Source organism: Grus americana, chromosome 14 (genome assembly GCF_028858705.1).
Source record: "Grus americana isolate bGruAme1 chromosome 14, bGruAme1.mat, whole genome shotgun sequence".
In the NCBI taxonomy this organism is placed as follows: Eukaryota; Metazoa; Chordata; class Aves; order Gruiformes; family Gruidae; genus Grus; species Grus americana.
The window spans coordinates 14,461,447-14,484,287 of NC_072865.1; the positions used below are offsets into that span (position 1 = coordinate 14,461,447).

General features: G+C 39.4%; 1 protein-coding gene across 2 annotated transcripts; it reads left to right on the plus strand.

The window, feature by feature from the left end:
* The first annotated feature begins 1,523 nt into the window (after nucleotides 1–1,523).
* Nucleotides 1,524–15,815, plus strand: MAT2B (methionine adenosyltransferase 2 non-catalytic beta subunit). 2 transcript variants are annotated; one of them, XM_054841921.1, is made up of 7 exons: nucleotides 1,524–1,652; nucleotides 8,120–8,314; nucleotides 9,221–9,335; nucleotides 9,633–9,785; nucleotides 12,529–12,722; nucleotides 13,041–13,154; nucleotides 14,209–15,815. In XM_054841921.1, the coding sequence occupies exons 1-7, from the start codon at nucleotides 1,623–1,625 to the stop codon at nucleotides 14,377–14,379; spliced, it is 972 nt and encodes a 323-aa protein (XP_054697896.1). In that variant the 5' UTR covers nucleotides 1,524–1,622; the 3' UTR covers nucleotides 14,380–15,815. The 2 variants fall into 2 exon arrangements, with proteins under 2 accessions (XP_054697896.1, XP_054697895.1); XM_054841920.1 differs by lacking the exon at nucleotides 1,524–1,652 and adding an exon at nucleotides 3,677–3,868.
* The last annotated feature ends 7,026 nt before the right edge of the window (nucleotides 15,816–22,841 follow it).

Consider the following 22,841-nt stretch of genomic DNA (forward strand, 5'->3'; position numbering starts at 1 on the left):
AATTGAGTACTGGATCTCTCTCCTTATGGAGAAAAGGATAAAAAATTTTCTTGTCTGAAAGATGTAAATGGACTAAAAAAAAAAAACCAACCCAAACTTATAGAGGAAATTTGCATTGGTCTGACTCACTTGATGAGAACATGGTGTTATACAGCCTGTACATCCACTAATCAGTGGATGCAACATGAAGGGTTGGTTAAACTGAACTTGATCTAGTGAGTAGCAGGGGAAAGAGCAACTGGGTGTGGAGGGGAAATGTGTAAAGAACTGGAAATGGAAGAGCACAAGTAACGCTCTGCAGCTGGTATACCTGGGGTTTTCTCACAAGATGGCATTCATCTTCCATGCAGGGTTGCTGAAAGCTGCATGCTTTCTGTGCTGTTCTAATCATATGGGGATTTTAAAGGCAAAATCACTCTTCAGAATGTCAATGTCTGAAAACCCTTTGTGCCAAAAAAGGAAAGATATCCTTAGTTTAATGCGGTTTTTTTAAAACGTATATGAGTGTTTTCTTTCAAGAGAGATTACGGCAAGTGAATGTTAATAGAAGGTTCCACAAACCTCACACATGGAAATGGGGACACTGAGTTAAGGTATGTGTTTAACTGAACCTCGGTTTTGGTGTTTGATGTGTCCTGCATCAAGGTAGCAAGAGTTTGTCAAAGGGTGAAAATGTACCAGGTGAAGCAAAATACTGCAGATATCACAGGACTACACTTTTATGATGGCTACATACTTTTTTCATACAGCCTTCATTCTTAAAACTTTCTAGCTTAATTGGCAGTTTTGCCTAAGTGTCAATTTAAATCCTTTGTGGACTGTCAGGAGCATGCTTACATGGACAGAACAAATAGGGAAATTCCTGTAAATAATTGGTAGCCTTGCAGCAAGGTCAATTTTTGGTTTAGCTTTAAGAATAATGTATAGCACACTGGAGAGAAGTAGGGGGTGGAAGTAAAGAGGAAAATCTGAGTGCTTTGTGCCAATTTTAATCTAAGTGGCTTTGCTAGTTTTGTGCACATATGAAATGCATATTAAAAACTGGAACCTTGATACTGGTATCTCAACTGACTTAAGTATTCACTGCAGGAATCAATTACTTTCATGTTGTGGCACATACTTTTTTTTATTGAACAAATATATAATTTAGCAAGAAAATATTTCTCTGATCGTCCGTCTCACTGCATTGTAGCAAGATCTGGTTTGCGCTTAGTTTAAATGTGAAATGAAGAGCTGTGAGAATCCTCAACCTGGCTGACCTAATTAGAGCCCTCCTCCTGTTTGCTATAAAAGGAAAACGGCATAAGGCGCAGTGCCAGAGCTTTGAATGTATTTTATACGCACAATGCTTGCACATGCTCCTGCTGGCTGTTATGAAGTCAAAATTTAAGTTCATACTGAGCTGCTTAAATGGTACCACTGGGAATAAACCAAAAGCTTAACAGGATTCAGAGCCACACGTGATACAGGGCTTGGATTAGCGTGTCGGTTTCAAAGGTCAACTGAGCTATTGCTTCTTCCAGTCCATGTGCTCTCTGCAGGCAAAAGCAGACAAAGGGAGAAATGCGCGGTTGAACTGCAATCATTTCCTAGGCTGATAATTCCTTCTGTAGTTTGAGGCAATGCCTGAAATGCTGGTGGAAATGGAGCAGGTAAGGTTCGGATATATGCATTAATAGATTGCTGCCACGCTTTGATTACAGAATCCAGGGAAAAGGAAACAGGAGGGGAGAGAGACTTAATTATGCTTTAGTCTCTGCAAATTAGTCTGAAATGTTAATTTAACAAGTGGTGCATTTAGTCACCCAGGGATGCATTATGCTTAAATGACTGAGCTGGACTAGAATAAAATTTTGGTTTATCTATTCCGTTAAATCAGTGTTTCACAAAATAAATGTAATGATAATAAAAAAAATTGAAAATATAAGCTAGAATGCTACTGCATTCAATGTAAATATTTAAGAAAAAGTAGATTATCTTCTGTTAGGAAGGTAACAAATTACAGTTTTTCTAACTGTTATACTGTTGATGAAAAATGAAGATATTTTACAGGCCAAGTCATGGTTCTAGCTTGAGACTAGTGTTAATGCTTTCCCTCTCTTTTCTCCTGCTCTTATTTAAGACTGGGAGGCAAAACTTCTGTTTCCACTTGGTTTTTGTTGGGCTGCATAGTGAGCTCTTTCGGTCTGTGTGGGGAGGAAGGGGGTGGCACTCTCTGCCCAGAGTGGTTACCTTCCTGCTGCCCCACAGGCCAGTACTCCTTTGTAGGTTTTTCTTCTGAATTTCAAGTTATGAATTACTGATATTTTTAATAGAATTCTAACGTTAGTGAAAGGGAATTACAAGTCTATAGCTTACGACAAGGAAAAACAGGGCCTCCACATTCCAAGGCGGCAGAAGCTAGCTAAAGTGGTTTATATGTGGATACTTTTTTTGTCCTATAAATGTCAGTTGTTTGTCAAAAGTAAAGGTCACTTACTGTATGATTCGATTCACTTTTTAATAGACTTTCTGATTTCTCTTTACCTGTGTGTTAATTCCTGTGGTATCAGCTGGTTTTATTCATTGATTACCAATTAAATACTGGTTAAATCAAGTCAAGCTGCAATAAATTTGTATCAGGTGAAGACATAAGTGTGAAGGTAGCTAAAGAAGTCTTAGCCAATAGTTCTTCTGCATCTACTTACCTTTAGTCCTGCTGTTAAAAACCAGGTTCGGCACACAGTTATTGTGTGGGTCAGAACTATCCCAGTAAAAAGCTTTCTGTATGGATTAATGTTACCTCAGAAACTCGCCTTCAGCAAAATAAACTTTCTTATAAACGTAAGCTTATAGATGTGGTATCAGTACTATAAGCAGTGATTGCTTTGTTCAAGGCAGCTCCCCTTCCTCTGGGGCTTCACCAGTCACTGTCATATGAAGCAAGGGCTGAAGGCAGTTTGAAGATGCGCAGCGTTTTCCACTGCTACGAAAAGAAATAATTTCTATGACTCTGTGCCAGCGCTGCATTAACTGTATCCCTTACCGCCAGAGAAAGGACTGTGGTCTAATTATGAAGTTTCACTTTATGAACGGCAGGCCCCACTCCTTCATTTTATCCACGCGAAGGACGCCGGGTGTCAGACGCTGACTGCGGGCGCCCTCTGCCCACCCCGGGCCCAGGGGGCGGCTCTGGAGCGGGGAGCGGCCCGCGGGGGCGGGGGCTGCGGTGTCCGTCCGGGAATGAACAGGAGTAAGCGGGGGGCGCGGGGCAGGGACGGTCACTGTTACCTGGGTCACGTATTGTGTATGAACAGCTTTTAGGCGGTTTATCTTCGTTCCCGCCCGCTCCATGCGGTACAGAGCGGCACCCCCTGCCCCGGCTGCTGCCAGGACCTTTCCGCCCGCGCCCCCTGTCTCTCGCGGGCCGAGGCGGGCTCATCCCAGCGGCACGTGCCCGCTCCCCCTCACCAGCCCCACGGGGGATGCGACGCTGCCTCGTCCCCTTTCCCCCCGCCCCGAGGCGCGCGGGGCCCCGCGGCCTGGGGCGTGGCCGAGCGCGCGGCGCTTTCCCCGAAGCTCTGCGGCCGCCGCCGTCGCTTTAAAGCCCCGTTAGGGCCCCGCCTCCTTTGGCGCCCCCAGCCAATGAGCGGGCGGCGGCGGGGGAGTGCCTGCGTCGGCCGCGGCCCCGCGGCCCAATGAGGGCGCGCCCTGGCGCGCGGCGCACGGCACGTCCGCTCGCCCTCCCGCAGCGCCGGGCGAGCCCCAGCGGGCGGCTGAGTAGGAGCAGGCCCCGGCCCCGCCGGGGCTTCTCGCCGCCACCGCCATGGTCGGCCGGGAGAAGGAGCTTAAGATCCGCTTCGTACCGGGGCGCTGCGAGCTGGTGGAGGTGAGCGGCGGCGCCGGGAGCCCGCGGTGGGGCCGTTTTCGCCGAGTGCGCGACGGTGGCTGGCGGGGGGGCTCCCGGCTCCCCGCGGCGGGCTCGGCCGGTCCCGCCCTCGCACAGCCCGGGCCGGGCCGCCACTCCCCTGCCGGGTGCTGTCGCCGAGCGGGGCCTATGCCGAGCGCGGGGCGGCGCGTCCCGCCGGGCTGGCGGCGAAGTGCGGAGGCGCAGTGCGGCGGGGCCGCTGCGGCCGTTCTGCCGTCCCTGCCTTCCCTCCGTGCGGCCGCGGCGGCAGGGGAAGAAGCACCTTCATGGGACGGTTCTTTCGGTTTCCCTTTTCCCCTATCGGAGATTATCCGCGGGCTCTAGAAACGTGATTAACTTTGCATCCCCCTACGTTGTCTTTAGGTTAATCACCGTAAAGATGTGTTCGTGGTGTACAGGAAGTTTTGTCTGCTAAGCCCACTTCATCGTTAAACCGCTTAGTCCCCGCGGCCCTGTTGCATAGGAAAGCCTTAGCTGTAACAGGGACCGCCACTGCAGCAATTCCACCTGTCCTTACCTCGCTAGGTTTGCTACTTTCCGTTGTCGCCTTTTATTACCAGTAGCGTTCAACAGGATCAACCTCTTAACTGCTGCAGGTGCGCCTGACGTGTAAACGCGTAACAGTTTTTTGTCAGCGTTAATCTGTCCTCACTTCTCAGCCCGGGACTGTAGGAATCCTGCTGGTTTTCCTCTCGCCTGCTGTTGCTGTCGGAGCTCAGTCTGGTAGTGACCGCCCTGCTCCCCTGTCCTGACCTTTTTGTCATCGTATTACACTGCAAATCTGTGTGTTACCCCAGTAGCTTCCGTTTTTTAGTGGGCGTTCCTTAAAATCGGTATTTTTGAGTTCATTGTAATTTTGTCAAGTTCAGTTTTTATATCAAACTTAAAAAGTACTTTTTATCCTGGTCTTCACCTTGAAATGCATCACACTTTACTATTTTTGTAAATTAGGCTCCTATTTTGTATTTTGGTAGTGTCTACAAAGTAATCTTAGCTCTCGTAAATGCTATTTTTTAATCTTACGATGTTGTTGCTTGCATATTTTTCTGTGAATGAGACTGCTGAGTACCGTTATTTTTTTATTACATTAATTCTTAGTGAGTATTGAACATCAGATAAAGCAAAATGAAATTGGATGCTTTGTTATAAAGCTCAAAATCCTGTATTTAAATAGTAGTATTCAAAGTTAGTTGCCAAGAGAACTTTTAGCACGTTTGGTGACTGAACGTGATTGCTTCTTAGCTGAGAAACCTCTGTAAAAGACTTAGCAGATGGGCTAATCTGAACAAGAACTTGCATTTAAGCCTATAAAACTTGCAGGCAAAAGGATAACATCTGAATTCTAGAATGTCTTTTATTCTTTACATACAGTAACTGTCTAGAAAATAACTGCAAGTTCTAAGCGTACTTTCTAGCTCGTTAGGATAACAACTAAGAGCAGTCTTATCTTTTAGTTGCATTATGTTATTAATACTTCAGCCATATTTAAGTATGTAAATTAACAAAAGTCAACAAGAAGATACTACACCATATGTAGTTTCAGTTCGGTACCAATACTCCTAGATAGTAGCTATAGATTTATTAATTCCTTGCAAGACAAAGCAAGTAACAGGAATTAAATCTTTAGCTTTGCTAACTTTTAAAGACAATCTGGTTGCTACTCTGAGGTACATGGTGTGGTTAATATGTGTTCACTTGCTTGTTGTGGACAGCCGTGAGGCAACAGCAGCAGCTTCCCCGAGTCTGTGAGAGCATCTGCGAACAGCGGGGGGGAACCATTAAACCTCGGAGGTCCTTTGCACTCGCAAGTTCGATTGTCCGTGGTTTCTGAGACAGAAATGCTGTTGCAGCTGGGTGGCGTTCTGCCAAGGAGCAAGGCGGCGCACAGGGAAAGAGTGAATCTGTGCAGGTTTTGTATTACCAGGATGTTTAACTTCTGGCAAGGTGAAATCTGTTTAGACTGGTAGTTGCTTTGTGTTGAATTTCTGGGAAGCATCTCTCACTTATTTTGGTTTCTCAGAAACAAGTGACTAAAATCAGTCTTGCAGACAAGAGCAACAGGATGCAAACTGGACTTAACTTGGTATAGCTGTGATTGTGTTCAGCTGAAGCTGCGCTGCTCATGTAATATCCTCATGATACGCAAAATAAACAAATTTAGATGAACGATGCTTAAAAATGTCAGATTTTACAAATGATGCAAAGTTGGCCACTTTAAAAATGTCACAGAATATCTTTAATAAAGAACCTTTCAACTCTGTTTTCTGCAGCAGGTCTCTGATATTTATTAGCAGGTACCCTCTGGCTATAGAAACGCTGATAATCTGTCCTGCGATGCTCTATCCAGACTTGGCTAAGATAAAAAGCACATAACAAAAAAAGAGAACAGTACTTGCATGTTCTGGCTCATGCTTTTCAGAGAAACATGCGTAGCCTTAAAAATTGTCAATAAACTTGTGTTCTGAGGTCAAATTGACTGTAAAGATAAAGGTAACTTTTTTAAAAACATCACTTGCTGTAGTTGGTCATTTTCAGGAAACTGTCCAGATATGAATTATTCATTTTCATCCTGTACTGGTGGGAATCAGTCATTCTTTGCCTGAAGATTTAGAGTTGAGGAAAAGGCATGCGGTGTGCTGGGAACTTTAAGCAATTGGTTTGGGACCAGCTGTTTCCATAATGCACCTCTGCATATACCTTCATGGAACAGCAGCTTTTTAAGGGTGACAGACGGTAGTTTGGAAGCGATTTCTCTTGCTGCCTGTGCTGCAGTCAGCCCTGTACTTGGCTCTGCTGAGGCCACACCTTGAACACTGTGTTCAGTTTTGGGCCCCTCACCACAAGAAGGACATCGAGGTGCTGGAGCGTGTCCAGAGAAGGGCAATGAAGCTGGTGAAGGGTCTGGAGCACAAGCCTTATTGAGGAGTGGCTGAGGGAACTGGGGTTGTTTAGCCTGGAGAACAGGAGGCTGAGGGGAGACCTTATCGCTCTCTACAGCTACCTGAAAGGTTGTGGTGACGTGGGTGTTGGTCTCCTCTCCCAAGTAACTAGTGGAAGGACAAGAGGAAATGATCTCAAGTTGTGTCAGGGGAGGTTCAGATTAGATATTAGGAAAAATTTCTTCACCGAAAGAGTGATGAGGCATTGGAACAGGCTGCCCAGAGAGCTGGTGGAGTCACCATCCCTGGAGGCATTCAAAAAACGTGTAGACATGGCACTTAGAATGCTGAAAATGTAATAATTCTCAGAAGTGACTGGGCTGTTTGAATTGCATAGCAGAGAGCATTCACAAAATTATAATCAATTATCACAAATTGTATAAAGTGGTCAGGAAATCCAAGATTTATGGATTCTGTACACCTGAAGTTTTGTTCTGGCATGTAAGCATATGCTTTTATTTTTGTTTTTTGATACACGCAGAAGGAAAGCATGATAGGAAAATACAGGTTGCACAGGCAGATATGAGTCATGTTTGCTGTCTTGAAAACTCGGTCTAGTGAGTGGTAGAGTGGAATGAACTTGTGTGAGCAACTGTCTAGTACTGAAACGTGCAGTAGCTGAAGTAAAGCTTTAGTATGTTGTATAGATTGAGAATTTAAATTATCAAATCACTTTCAGATGTGTTTTGTAAAACTAGAGAAGAGCGCGCTGTATCTTGGTTTTACTTATTAGAATATTGTGTTGAATAATGATGAATTACTATTCTATTCAATAAGAAGTCCGTCTTCAGTTCTCATGCTCATTGTAGGTAGGCCACAGCGAGTTGTGTTGTATTGCTGTGGCCTCTAAGAGGCACAGTCTATCCAAAATTACTTGTTGCAGGATTTGGACCCTAAATGTTTAATATTTTGGGTCCATTTTCAAAAGAAGTTATTTCTCTCATTTCAAATTACACGAAGTTACCAAATTCTGAATGAACTTAACATTCTGTCTTCATTAGTGGTGTGGTTTGTTTTCCCTTCTTGTTGTGGCAGTAAATGAGTTTCCCATTTAATTTTCATTATCTTCAAAAAAATATATGTAAATACTTCAGTAGGTACAGTATCAGTGCTCCCAGATATTTGTGTTCCATAAGACGCTCCAAAACACTCACGTGGCAAGGAAAGCTATTTAATACAGTAGCACTGACTGTAGTAGCCTTGCATGCATTTTAAGAAAAAACAGTAATAAATAACAGTCAAAAGAAAACTTTTTCTGTTCTCATTTACCTAGGAAGATGTTGATATTCCTAGTAGGCGAGTTTTGATTACTGGTGCTACGGGACTTCTTGGCAGAGCGGTGTTCAAAGAATTCAAGGAAAATAATTGGAATGCAGTTGGCTGTGGATACAGGAGAGCTCAGCCCAGATTTGAACAGATTAATCTTCTGGACTCTATTGCAGTTCATGACATTATCCATGATTTTCAGGTAAGTTTCTGAAGTATGAAGTAGATGGACAGGGTACTGTATACATCCAGTAATCAGCTGACAGTGCCGGTCTGATACCGAGTTCACATGGCTTTAGTGGGGCTCATGCTTTGGCAGAGCTCTGAAAAATTACGTGGCTGCCTCTCCTGCCACCTCTGGAGTGCAGGTTTGCTCTGCAGATACAGATCTGAACTGCACTGTTGTCACCACAGACAGACTGCACGTAACAGATGTACGTGTCAGCACACCTGCACTGATAGTTGAAAGAAAAAGATAAATGTTATTGACATGGTACTATGAAGCAGTTCTTTGGAAGTTGAAGAATACATGAACACAAGAGCAGTAACTGCATGTCTAGTGTGCATTGCAGTAAGAAGTTCACTGGGTTTTCAGTCTAACTTGCAAGGGGAATATATAAAACCTGAAATATATTATGCAGGCTGCCTTTCAATAAAATGGCTTTAAATATCTTGTTAATAGTCTGCATGTATCAAATAAGCTATGTGTAAATGGCTTATCTAAAAATAGGCTGATTTTTTTAAGTACCATTATGTGCATGTATGAAATATATATTACTATTGTATTTTATATTATTATACTGAGTTAAAAAGGAAAAAAAAACAACAGACAACTTAGATCTTGCTGTAAAACTGAAGCTACTGAAGATCATAATTGCAAAATTAACAATCAATTTTTTTGGTCTCTTGAAGCAGCATGGTTCTGTTTTACTTCCTAATGAAAACATGCTCCTTGGAATGCCATGATTAAAAATACTACCACTACTTTTAGTACTTCTCACGACTTAGTGAAATGACGTTTTGCCTGAGGGAGTTCATCAGTAGAGTTAGGGTGCTCCTGCAATCTCTTGGCAATGTTTGTTGTTTAAAATTAGTCTTTAATTTCCAGCCTCATGTTATAGTGCATTGTGCTGCTGAGAGAAGGCCAGATGTTGTAGAAAGTCAACCAGATGCAGCTTCTCAGCTCAATGTGGCTGCTTCAGGGAACTTGGCAAAAGAGGCAGGTAAGGAGACCAGCTAATGGATTTGGTTTCTTGTTAAAATCCTGTGTTTGCTTACACAGGGACATAAATATGAATAAGTTACTCAAAGTGCTGAATGTCATTTCTGTGATCAGTGTGCCGTTGGTCCATTTTCTGTAAGGGTAGCATGTACATCTATGCGAAGGATCAGTGAACAGACAAAGCAGCGGGAATGAGCGGGGCTAGACGATGAGGTCTTTTGGAAATTTGTTAAAGGTTTACTGAGATTCAAGCAAGGCATGAATTAAAATAGACTGTGTATAAACATTTTCTTCCTAGCTGGAGTTGGAGCATTTCTGATCTACATTAGTACAGACTATGTATTTGATGGAACAAGCCCTCCATATAAGGAGACTGATGTACCCAATCCCCTGAATTTATATGGTAAAACCAAACTGGAGGGTGAAAAGGCAGTCCTGGAAAATAATGAAGGTAAGAATACGCTCACACATTTTTAATTAGAGGCTTTCTATTTTTACTTAGTTATGTATTAGCTTAATAGACTCATAAATCAGTGGTAAAGTTGCAAAACCATGGAAACGAGATTAGGAAAAGGATGTGATTAGCAGTCAGTCTCCTTGCTCATAAACTATTCCTACTGCTTACAGGTTAACTAAAGCTTTATTTCTTACTTGTTGCGATCTTTGTCTGTGTTACTAGAATGATGGACATTCACAAGCCTTTGTTTACTGTGAATCATCAATATTTTGAAATGGCACAAGCTTTACTGCACTTAATATAGAGCCACTGTTATTTAGGGGAACGCACTGCAGTTGTTCTAAATGTACGTTTACTTGAAGGGAAAAACAGACTTGCAATTCAATAAATATGCAATAAAATCAACACAGGCTTTTGTTGTTACTCTCTTGGTTTTCGAGCTGATCTTCTGGTTTGCTCTCATTAGATAAACCTTCCAGCCATCCATTTTATTTTTACCCACCTGTCTTACCATGCACATCAGATTCCTGCTTGTAACACTTTCTAAAGGGTTAGTAACATAATTCTAGTTTTAAGCAACTATTTTTTTTTAAATATTTAAATCTTAATGAAAACTGGCATTCAAAATATACAAACATAATTTAAAAAATTCTACTTAATAAAGAAAAAAAGCTTGGAACTGAACATGCATTTAAAACTTATTTCCAGTACAAAAGAGAGGTTTGCTTGTTTCTAGATAGTATGCTCTCAGTTTCCATTCACAGATTATAAGGAAAGAAGCACTTCTATTTTCTCAAAGAATTTGAAGAAAGTAATCTCAGTGCACTTGTAGAAGAGACTTCTGATATGTCCATATGATACCTGCACTGTGATTCCACTCTGCCTAACCAGAGAATTGAACAATTGATAATTAGTGTGATGGTTTTTCAGTAAGTAAATATATACTATGTTTAAAAATGACAGGCCTTAATATAGCTTTGTCATTACTAGTAAGAAATAGACTTTCTAAAAAATACTTTGATAGGAAGTGTCTTATTTAAGTAAAAATCAATTTAAAAAGTTACTCACTCCACCTCTTTCTTAAGTATCATCTCTGAATTTGACTGTGATGCTGTTTGCTCCCTCTTTAGATTGGTAATGAAGATAAGACCGCACCAAATTCAAGTACATGTGGGTATCTTACTAGATCCTTCCCCAAAACACTTCAGTTTTTTGTTTCATAACCTTTCTGAGCATGATCTGTCAGGCAGCAGTGGGTTGCAGCAGTGGTATTATTAGCAGAAGGAATTGAGAAATGGTGCTGAGTAAGATGCTTGAAAATGTCAGTTCTATTGTTTCATAGAAATACAAGTATTTTACATGTATTAGTCTTCCAACCACTTATTTGCTAATACTGTATAGGTAGAATTCAGTGTATCAAATGTCTGTAGTTGCATGAAGAACTTCCCTATTTATTTCTGCTGTATAATGCAAGAATCTCCACGAATAATTTGGGGTTTTGCGCATTTTTAAAAAAATATACCTTACTTTGGCTAGGAGGGAATACAAGTTATATTTAGTACTCATGCGCATGAAACTAGAAAGTTTCAGTTGGTTTTCAGAACCATAGGTAATGCAGGTAATGCTCTCCAAGTCTCAGATAGCTCTCGAGAACAACAGGATGGTAGTCTTTTTCTCAAATAAGGAATACTTCTAAAGACATTTAAAAAGGGATATTTCAACCAGTATTTAAAGAGAGGAAGAACATATTTGCTGAGTGACCAAATAACTGGTTTTAGAGCAGCAGGAAATCAGTGTCATGTTGGATTTTTTTATTGTATTTGTTTTTCTTGTGTAAGTACTTACTTCGGTTTATTTTTCTGTGAGAATAATTTGTATGTTAGATTTTGCTTTTTGTCTTTCTAATAGCTACAAATCTTTAAGAATTGCAATGATTTGGTGACGATTTCTAATTTCAGGACTGATTTTAATATTTGTTTTTCTTTGAACAAAAATATCTGTATTACTTTTAATGAATTTGTCATAGCCTTCTTGGATTTCCCCTCAAAGAGGCCTTTTGAATCTTCATGACTGAGATAGACTGGTACAATGTATGCCATCATAAAATATCCTTCTCTTTGCACTTGTTTACTGATTAATTTCTTACATCACTCGAAATTTACTATTGTTTACTACTGTATTCTGTGAACCTATTCTTTTATTTGTCAAGCTTTTTATTCATTCCAAGGTTAATGTCTTTTTTCTGGTAAATAATATCCTCCTTTATGCAGGGGGCTTCTGCATGCCTGGTGAAAAATCTGCCTGTAACTGATGCCTGAATATAGTAAATTGTGATTGGTAGGAATTCTTGTTCTTGCCCTTACCCAGGGAGGATGGGGAATGCTGGAGTAACTGCATAGTGCAGTTGGGTTTTTTTAATGTTTTAATTTTTGTTCGAACCCAAACAGGCTGCCTTTTTTCTCTTGCGGTGTTAATGAAAGCTTGTTAACTTCTGGAAATCACTGGCATAAATGAAAAACAGTTTATAAACACTAAGTTTATATAAACTTATTTAATTGATATAAATTAAAATGATATTCTGAGGGCAAATGTAGTAATGGCATTTTATTTGTGATTTGTAGATGCTGAATATCACCAACATATTTCTTAACACTTGCAAAACATTCTTCTGGGTTTGCAACAGCATTCATACCTATTCAGAACAGTGTTAATACTTCCAAAATATTCTTTCTTTTAGGTGCTGCAGTACTTAGGATTCCTGTCTTGTATGGAGAGGTAGAAAGACTGGAGGAAAGTGCTGTGACTGTTATGTTTGATAAAGTGCAGTTCAGTAATAAATCTGCCAACATGGACCACTGGCAACAAAGATTTCCTACTAACGTCAAGGATGTAGCAACTGTTTGCAGACAACTAGCAGAGAAGAGAATGCTGGTAAGAATTTAAAGAAACAAGCCTCTTCAAGGTAAAAAGAGTTCCAGTTCTTGGCTTTGTTTCTGAACTACTGAGAACTGCAGATAACCTGCATCGTTCTTTGCATTTCTGGAACACTGGGAGGGAGGAAAGAACTAGCTATAATACTACAGTATCTTCCCTTTACATGACATCTGAGGTGCTGTAACATGCCTTGCAGGATAGGATCTCGCTGGAAGATTTTTCTGCACAATTGTTGCACAGGAATTAATGTGAGAGCTAGCTAGCTGCTTTTTTTTTTTTTTTTTTTTTCACCTGTGCTTCCTGTTTCTTCTGTAGGACCCATCAGTAAAAGGAACATTTCACTGGTCTGGCAATGAACAGATGACTAAGTATGAAATGGCATGTGCAATTGCAGATGCTTTCAACCTTCCCAGCAGCCACTTGAGACCAGTAAGTGATGTGTTGTTTGACCTGTAGAAAGATGCACATGCTTTATCCTTTCAAGCAGTGGGTCTCATGCTAGCTATACAAGTAAGCTTCCTCTTCAGGATAATCTGTGTGAGTATGTCTGGCACAGCAGATGTATTGCTGAGGATGCTGTCTGGTATCTAACTTGGGAAAACAACAGCTGGTTTGACCTGCTGAATTATGAAAATTACCCTGTCAGTCAGTAACCAGTTTCACAGTCTTTAGTGTAATGGTATTTCTGCAGAACGGTTCCCTTTAGTCACAAGTAAATCCAATTTTTTTTGTTGTATTTTTGTCCTTAAAAAAACTTACAAGATTGACAGAACATTAACTTGAAGGTAGGAAGCTGTAAGAACTTTTCAATGTCCAAATTTATTTCTGATTATGTGCATTTAAGAATTTCAAATCATTTTTGCTTGGCTTAGAACACTTGTCCTGTAGTTTTATTGACACTTAAAAGTAAGACTGCTGTTAAAGACATACTGATAATGTTATGAGAATATAACATGTAAATAAGATTCTATTTATATCCAAAATAAATTTCAAGGATTCTGAATTAGTAAAGGTCAGAACTGAAATGTGGCTTGGAAGATGGAGAGAAAAAAGAATGGAGAACACTAACTTAGTCTGGGATTTTTCTGCCCAAATCTATTTCTCTTCAAGTACATTGATCAAGACATGGTTCTGTCAAAATTTTGGACCATTTTTTTTAACCTTGTGATTATAGTTGTAGGGTGAAAATAGGAATAAGACATTGAAAAGCATAAATGGTGAACAGTAATTGCATGAGAAAAAATTAAGACACTTCATGCCACTTTGCCTGACATATCTTATGTTGAAATGAAGTTAACCATCGAACAAGCAAACAAAAACCCCCAAACAAAAAATCCCCACAAAATCGTTGGAAGTGAGGAGGGGAATGTACCTATATAGAAAGCTACAAAGGCAAAACTTCTGAATGAGCATATATAAGAATATTTTTTGTCACTTCTGATTACTTGTTGGTGTGTTGGGTTTTTCTCTGTTTATTTTATAGATTACTGATTGTCCCGTTGTGGGTGCTCTTCGTCCGAGGAATGCTCAGCTAGACTGCTCCAAGTTGGAGATGCTGGGGATAGGCCAGAGAACACCATTTCGAGCTGGGATCAAAGAATCACTTTGGCCCTTCCTTATTGATAAGAGATGGAGGCAGACAGTCTTCCATTAGTTTGTAACTTTTTTAGTAAAAGTATAGTATGTGGCACTTTTTTAAACGAAAAAAATAGTTTTGTATGAGTGTTCTTAAATTGTGACATTTATGAGTTTTCATTTAATCAGGTAAACATATGGTCTTGCACTAGTGAAATTATCAGTCTAAAAAAAGTTCAGTGACAAAAAATGAGCCTATTTGATGTCATGGATCTTTCCTTCCATTTGTATCAGTCTAACTTAATGTCTATTCCTATGGTTCTTAGTAATCAGTACCATTTGATGCTAAGAATGACTCAGTTCACTTGTAGACTTACTTTTGGCTGAATACGTTGTTGATGCTTAAGGTCTGTGCCATTGTTGTATATACCATTTCTCTTCATTAAAAGACACAGTCAGTTACTTTATCACCAAAAATCTGAGTTTTTTGTTTTTAACTTCTGAAGGTGGTGTTCTTGTGAAGTTAAACTGAAGTAGGAATTGTTAAATGTTTGTTTTGCTTGAGCTCTGATCAAAATGTTTTTTAAAAAAGTGAAACTTTATTTTTGCAATTATCAAGTGTACTTTTTATGCTTGAAATATTTTCAGAATACTCTGTAACTTGAATGCCTGCAGCTTCATATTTGTACAGTAAGTTGTATGCATTTGTTTTAATGGTGAGATATAAGAGCTAGAAGAGGGTGGGGAACAAATAGTTTTGACCAGGGGGGTTTTTTTGGGTTGGGATTGGAGTTGGAGGATTTTTTCTGAGTTGGGGAGTTGTTTATTTTTTGTATAAAAGCATGAAATATCTTCATCTTTCTTTTGGGTAGTATTTTGGATTTGTGAAATTAGTGGAAGATGTTTGTTAGTCAATACATGTGAGACAAGAAAGGTATTTCAAGAATTTGTAGCACTGTGGCTTCTTTTGCACAGACTTTCAGATCTTGCATTGATGTAGCTTGTTCTGGAACAGCAAAGCACATATGTTGAAGGTTTGCACCATGATAATGTAATGGCAATAGTCTAATATAAGCAAATCCTTATTCTGCTTAAGTCTAGTCTCTACAGTTGGACTCAGTAGACAGGTAAAGTGGAGGAAGAACGTGGTTTGTAAAGGTTAGCTTCCTTTTGAAGTTGTAGAATTAACAATATTAATGTTCTGAGATTGCCAGCAGATCATCAGTAAAACTAGGAAAAGCTGCATTTTGATGATAATTTTTCTGAGGTTGAAGTGAAAGGGGAGGGAAAGATGTTCAGCTTTTAATTTAAAAAAAAAAGGGGGGGGGGAGACAGATGCAAATATAGATCAACTGAAGATCTTCTAAAGGTCAGCTTTACATTCAGTCCTTTAATTTCCAACTGGCATATGCTAAGAGTTCATAATCCCCAATTTGTTTTTAGTCTGAAGTCCTGATATACATATGGTAACCTATCTCCAGAATGACAATAAATATATATTGCCAGCATGAGAAACAGTTGTTGATTCTTTCTTTCTTTATCATCAGGATTTGTTTATCTGAATCATAAATATTTGCAATTCTTCTTGAAATCTGTGTGTCTTCAGTGATTTGTTTTTTCCCCCTCCTTAATTCAATGAACTATTTCCAGAGTTAGATTAGGTTGGATCAGTGTTTCTCTGTCAATGTGCTGCTGCCTTGGGGATATGATAAATGTACACGCAAAAAAAGGTACAGAAGGTTTTGAAAATATGAGCCTGAAACATCCTGTGCCTCCGCTTGATCATGAAGATTCTGAGTACCTCCTCTCCACTTGCAGCCAGCAAAGTTTTTATTATATTTGACACCATATATTTTTAAAAAATCACAGCAAATTATATAAACCCGATATGGCAGTTAATCACTGATTTATTTATTTTTTTGAACACCAAGATATAGGAGTTAGCTACCCAAGTTTCTAAGTGGTTTTGATAAAGACGGGGAGGTTCAACCTTGTCCACTTTTAAATTGGATTAATCTTTACATTTCATCTTAGGGTACATGGAACTTCCCAGGTTAAAAAAAACAAAACACAAAACAAAGAAACATATGGATTTTTTTTTCTTAAGTTCTTCTACATTTGCAGAATCATTTTGCTGTTTAGTAAAATCTACAGTTTTTTCAAATAGGAAGGGATGGTTTGTGGAACTCTTTGCTTCCTAAGCAGCACTCCAGGTAACTTTCTGTTTGGTTTGGGTTTTTTGTATTTTTGTTGGTAATATGATTTAATTCATGTATGTGTTGCACCTTGTATTGGGCTGTTTAATTTTTACTACTAATTGGGCTACTTAATTTTTTCCACTCAAAAAGAGGGAGGATATATTCATTTGAAAAAGAAGGGTCTAGAGCTAGTTAGTTACACTAAACTGTTGTACCTCTGGAGTAGGTTTCAAAGGATGACAGTATGACTAGAAGATACAAAGATGACAGGAGATGTATCAAAAAAAAAAAAGTGATTCTCTTAGTTGCATTCTTGAATAGTTGGATGACCAAAGATAGAGAGAAATAAAATGTTAAGGAATTTTCCGTCCTCCTACTTCCACAAAAAGTTTAGATATATTCAAAGACTACATTAAATGAAAACTATATTCCCAGCTAGACTGCAGTCCAAGAGTCTCGTTACTAAAATTTTTAAAAATGTCTTAGGTGCAGTTTTGACAACTCAAGATGTATTTTGAAGTGTAAGGAAAATCAACCTAAAAGGTTTTGAAGTAAGTCACACTGACTAGAACTGGATTAAATGCATAACTCCTTTCATTCATTAACTTTTACAGTATGGCTCAAAAGTATAACCTAGATTGAAGCTTCACTACATTAATCCTTTTGACCAGGTGTTTTGGGGTAATTATGCCTAAATTCTGGCAAGGTGATCATGAACATCAAGCTGTCAAATAGGTGGGAAGTCCCAAGCTGAGATATGAGATCCTTTTGTATAAATGTGTGTTAAGATTGGGTTCTGTTCAGATATATCATTATTTCAGTATGTTAATGATAAAATTTAGCAATCTATATTTGTTTAACAATGTATTTTCAATTTTTCTCAATGTGCAGTCTATAAAAAATAAATACCAAACTCCATCCGGCTATCATTTCTTTATTGTACTATCATAATCTGAAGGCTGTAAGAGATTACAAAGGCAAAAGGCAAGTATGTTCTTAAATGTCATGTCTGTTTGCTATAGAGTTTTCCTGCCAAGAAAAATTGTTCTTAATGCTTAAAAGATGAAAATCATAGCTTTTACATATGATAATTGTTACAGAATCAGTAACAGTCTATCATCTTTGACATAAATATTTAAACCAAAATACAGGAACAACACTTCCTTTTACCTTTTTTTGTACCAAGTCAAGAATAAGGAATTATTATTTCAAGGGTTCCAGTAGGAAATGAAAAATTAGTTAACGCCATCATTTCTGTGAAGACTACTGTTCAGTTGTATCTTGTCAGAGGGGATCTTCATTCTCAGCGACCCCCCACCATAAAACGTAATAGAAGGTACCCTGGAGAATATGGTCTCCAAGACACTTTATTACTAGACAGACACCTTTCTTGACATTTCCGTCCTTTGGTTATAGATAGCTGAGAGCACACTATAGATACTGCAAAAGACAGTGGAACTAGTACCCTGAATTTTCCAATCACTTTTAAGGTATGTTGCTGTTAAAAGAATTGGTCGTACTCTTCCCTTTTATTCTCTGGCTTTGTGTTTCTGGGTCAGTGGCTCTGTAGGTATTTGTTTTGGTCAACCCAGGAACTGTTTGGAGTCAAAATTATTGTGATCGCATGAGATGTGATCTTTGTGTACTGAGAATAGCTTCTTTTTATAGAAGCGGTGCCAATTTCTGCTAGCTTCGTGATTGTGGAAGTATGGCATTATAGAGTCAGTCGTCTTGAATCCTCATTCTAGGGTTATTTGATGTTTATATTCATTTATTCATTGCTCACTGTCAGCTAAGGGGATACAGAAAAGAAAGTCACTGGTTTTAAAGTCTCATTTTCTGTTTAGACTGCAAAGATGCACTTTTCATCTTTCAGGCCTTCTAAACCCAAAGGACAGATTTTTGTGAATGAAACAATGTTTCTTATATCCTGGTCTCTTCTGATTTATTTCTACATAAGGATGAGGTAAAGACCATATAGATTTGTCCCTAAACAAAATGAAAGTAAACCTAAGTTGAAGTTAGCATTTTATAAATGTTTAATGTTTTTTCTAGACCTTCACTGTTGTTCTAGGGAAATACAATATTGGAATTAAAAAATAATACAACCTATTTACTCCATTTCAAGAGAAAGGTAACTCGTTGACTTTAGTGTTCTGCTCTTTCTCTACCTTCTAAGGCTAATTTTATTAGCATGGCTTCACAGTAGTGGTATCTGTTAATATCTCAGCACAGAGAAGAGTTTCGTGGTGTTCTTTGGTGACAGAAATCTGTTTTTAAAGTACCTTCTAGTTTATTGCTGGGCAGAGGCACTGCAAAAAGTTTGTCACTGTAAACCTTCACAAAGTTGTATTCCACTTGACTCCATGTTGCTGTTAAAGTTCATTGTAAGTAACTAACATATAGATCAGTTCCAAAAATGGCATGCTTCTCTGCTTGTAACTGATAAACTGAAAAGCCATCAGGGAAAGGTAGAGACTTCTTATTAGACCAGTGGTCTTGAAGCCATGAAGCAATATCTACTACCAATTTCCCAGAACATTGGGTTCCTGCAAGTTCAGTAGAAACCTGACATTTTTCAGGAGCGAGTCATTTGAGGAAACTTCTTGGCTGTTTTGGGAAGCGCTAAGATGTAAGAAGTGTTTGCTTTCCAGTAGAAGCTGTGTAGCAGAAGTGCCAGTGATGTAATCTCCAAGGGCTTTTCTGCACGGCTGGACTTTCCTGCCCATCAGATTTATAAGACAGGTTGTTGCCAGTTTGTGGGGTTTGGGTTTTTGTGGGGTTTTTGTTTTGGTTTTTTTTTGTTTTTTTTTTTTTTTTTTTTTCAAAAAGAAATTTCTAACTGCCTCCTTGCATTCCAAATTTCTAATTTGCTAATAGATAAATTCCCAATTTTCTAAGGATTTTGCAAAGAAATTCCAAAAATAAAAGGTAAGTGTATGAACTGAACTTGCTGAATTCTGGAGTGTTAGATTATCTTAAATTCCAAAATTCACTATTTTCTCTGTTAAATGCTGAAAGAGAAGTAAAACTCATGTCATAGCTCTATACATCAACTCTGCTTTGGTACTCTGGGATTCGTAGTTTATGGGGTGAAAGTGAAACAGGAAGATTAGATTATGCATGAAGTCCTTTTGGGTATTAAGAGCCACATTTTTGCAAATTTATGTGAAAATCTCTAGGAAAACATAATTTCAGTTCAAAAACAATCTTAGCTTCTCTCATTTCCTACTGTATGTTACGCATACAGTAGATTTCAAATAAAACCAGGTTGTCAGAAGTTGGTGACATTTCTCATCATACAAAAAGAAATGTAAGTTACAAAGTGGCAAATTGGCATTTTTCCCCATCTTCTATCTGGAAGAGGATCTGGCCAAGTGATCAATGCACCTGTCAGTTCCATATCAAATTACTAAAGCTGAAGGAAGGCAGAAGCAATTTGCACCAAATGCTACATCCCTGAGCAAAGGAGAGATGACATTCTGCTATCCAGATGACTCCCCTAGGCTACAGTTCTTCTGTAGTTGGCTCAAAACTAACATACTGGTTCATCAAGTTACAACTGGCTTAAGATGCAACCATTGCGGTAGCTTTCCCCTCCCATACCCATGATGGGCCTTTGAGAAGATGCATTTTAAAAGGCTGTTGTGAAATATGAGCACTTCAGTTGAAGCAGTGGGGTTGGGGACTTTAATGTGTGTATTTTATAATGAGAAGGATACCACTTAGAGAACATCGCAAACTCTGTGAAATACAGTGAGCAGACTACTTCATAAAATCCAGTCATCTTGCTGTCCAGGCTTTCTTTGCTTCAGTATTTGTGTAATGTGTTAGTTCAGTTCTTAATATAGATTCACAGAAAAACCTCATTAAAAATAATTCCTGTGAATGAAGTTGTTCTGTGTGCTGAAGCTCTTAAGAAATGACTGAAATAATTCACTCAGCCTCGTCTGACACCACCCACCTAGAACAACATCACACAGACACAAGCATGTATCTGAACTCATTGCATTGAAGACTTTTCTGCTACAGAGGTGAATATGGGTACGTGAATGAGGACAGTTGGCTGAAACCAATTTTTCAGTGGTTAATATCACAATAACCAAGTCTGTTAAGGAGGATTTCTGCCCCTCTCCCAGTATGTGCTTCAGCGGGACTGCACATCTATTCAGGAGGCTCAGAAAGTATGCTGTGTGTGGAGAGCGGGATGGCAGCAGGCTAACTCTTGCTCCAAGCCACCCTAACGTACCTTTGGGAGGTACCTGCAGGAGCTTCGTGATGACTTGTGCCTGTGTGGCATCTGTCAGAGCAGGCTAAAAGCAGGACAAGCAGTCAGTGGTACAAGGGCAGAAGTGGATGCTCATGTATGTGCTGCTGTGCACAGACTAGTGACAGGGCTAGATGCTGCATGGCCATGAGGACTGAAGTGTTCTCTGTGTATGTTGGGGGCGGGGGCAGGTACCAAAGTTTCAAAACAGTGTTTCATGTTGCTTTGATTATTGTCTGCAATAACATGCCAAAATGGACAATCCAAATTTAAATCTAATTTACTTCCTAAATGAAAAGAGAAAACTCATTAGTGAACTGTGACAGACCTGCGCATACCTCTCCGATAACTTAATTTCAAATGATATCAGTGATTTCTGACCTAATTTACATGAAACTGATTTACACTAAATCACTAATGACATAAATTAAGTTTTTAACCATTCTGTTCCCACGTACTCTATAATTAAGTCAAACCTGGATATTCGTTTTAAGTGGCACATCTTTATCTGAGCTGTTGGTTTAATGTGTTAACTTCACAAGCAATCATATAAAAATGCTTGAGCATCTAGGGATTACAGTGTAACAGGAGCTTAGATGAACCATATAATAAGATAGAAATATATAGCCTCCTACAATATATATTGGTTTTGATGAGATTTTGGAGTTCAGAGATAAATTGAATGGGAAGCTTAGCACTGTCTTGAGGGACCTTGAGTTGTAGCTTTGGGCTCAAGGAACTTGCGGCTTTTCAGTGTTGTTAGTTTACTTTATAACTTGTATTTGCTTGAATTTGTATTTAATTAAAACCTTAGAGAAATGAGACCTCTGTCTGAAATGGCTTCTTTATCACCTGAGAAAGGGCTCTTCAGGAGGATTGGCTGTTTTGCAACACTAGCTTCCAAAATAATGACTGCTATGTAATGTTATAGGGCATTTGCCAGCATGAAAAACTGTCCTTAATAGTTATGGAAAAAGTGTATAGACAGCAGGGATTAGGAATTACATTAAGAAAACTATTACAAAAAAGATTTCTGTCTGTGCTTAATGTTCCACTGATTTCAGTAGGGTTCCTTACTATGCTCACATCTAAGCACAGACATAAAACTTTGAAGCATCAGTGCTTGGGATTATCTTGATGAGGGGGGAATAAGGCGATAGATTGTCCCCTTACATATATTTTTAAGTTTTGATAGTACTCTGTTGGTGTTACTGTAATTCATATCAGTATCAAAGAGTGGAGCAGTTAAGTTCCAAATCTTTTTATTGCAGTCTAGGAACTGGTAGTGATGGCGGTTGTCCTGGTTTCAGCTGGGATAGTTAATTTTCTTCCTAGTAGCTGGTATAGTGCTGTGTTTTGGATGTAGTATGAAAATAATGTTGATAACACACTGATGTTTGGTTGCTGCTAAGCAGTGTTTACAATTAAGTCAAGGACTTTTCAGCTTCCCAGGCCCTGCCAGCAAGGAGGCATGAGCGTTCCATAAGAGGTGCACAAGAAGCTGGGAAGGGGCACAGCCAGGTCAGCTGTCCCAAACTGGCCAGAGAGATACTCCATACCATATGACATCATGCTCAGTATATAAGCTGGGGGGAGTTGGTCAGGGAGGGCCACAGCTCAGGAACTAGCTGAGCATTGGTTCTGGGTGGTGAGCAAGTGTGCTGCGTATCACTTGTTTTGTATATTCTTTTTATTATTATTATTATTATCGTCATCATCATCCTTTTCTGTCCTGTTAAACTGTCTTTATCTCAACCCATGAGTTTTACCTTTTTCTTTTCGATTCGCTCCCCTGACTCACTGAGCAGGGTGGGGAATAAGCAAACATCTGTGTTTTAGCTAGGACACTAAAAACAGGTTAAACCACGACAGCAGTGAGTGTAATCACAGGGGGATGGACCTGATCAGATCCCCAAACCGCCGCTCCTACCCCAGCCCCACTGACAATTCTGCAGTAGTAAGAATATATGCAGATAGGGCTTGTGCTGCATTTTTGAGATTGTTGTGTTCGCAAAAGGCAAAGGAGGGGCTGAACAGCTTATAGAAATCTGGGAAAGCTAATTCCTCACACAGTTA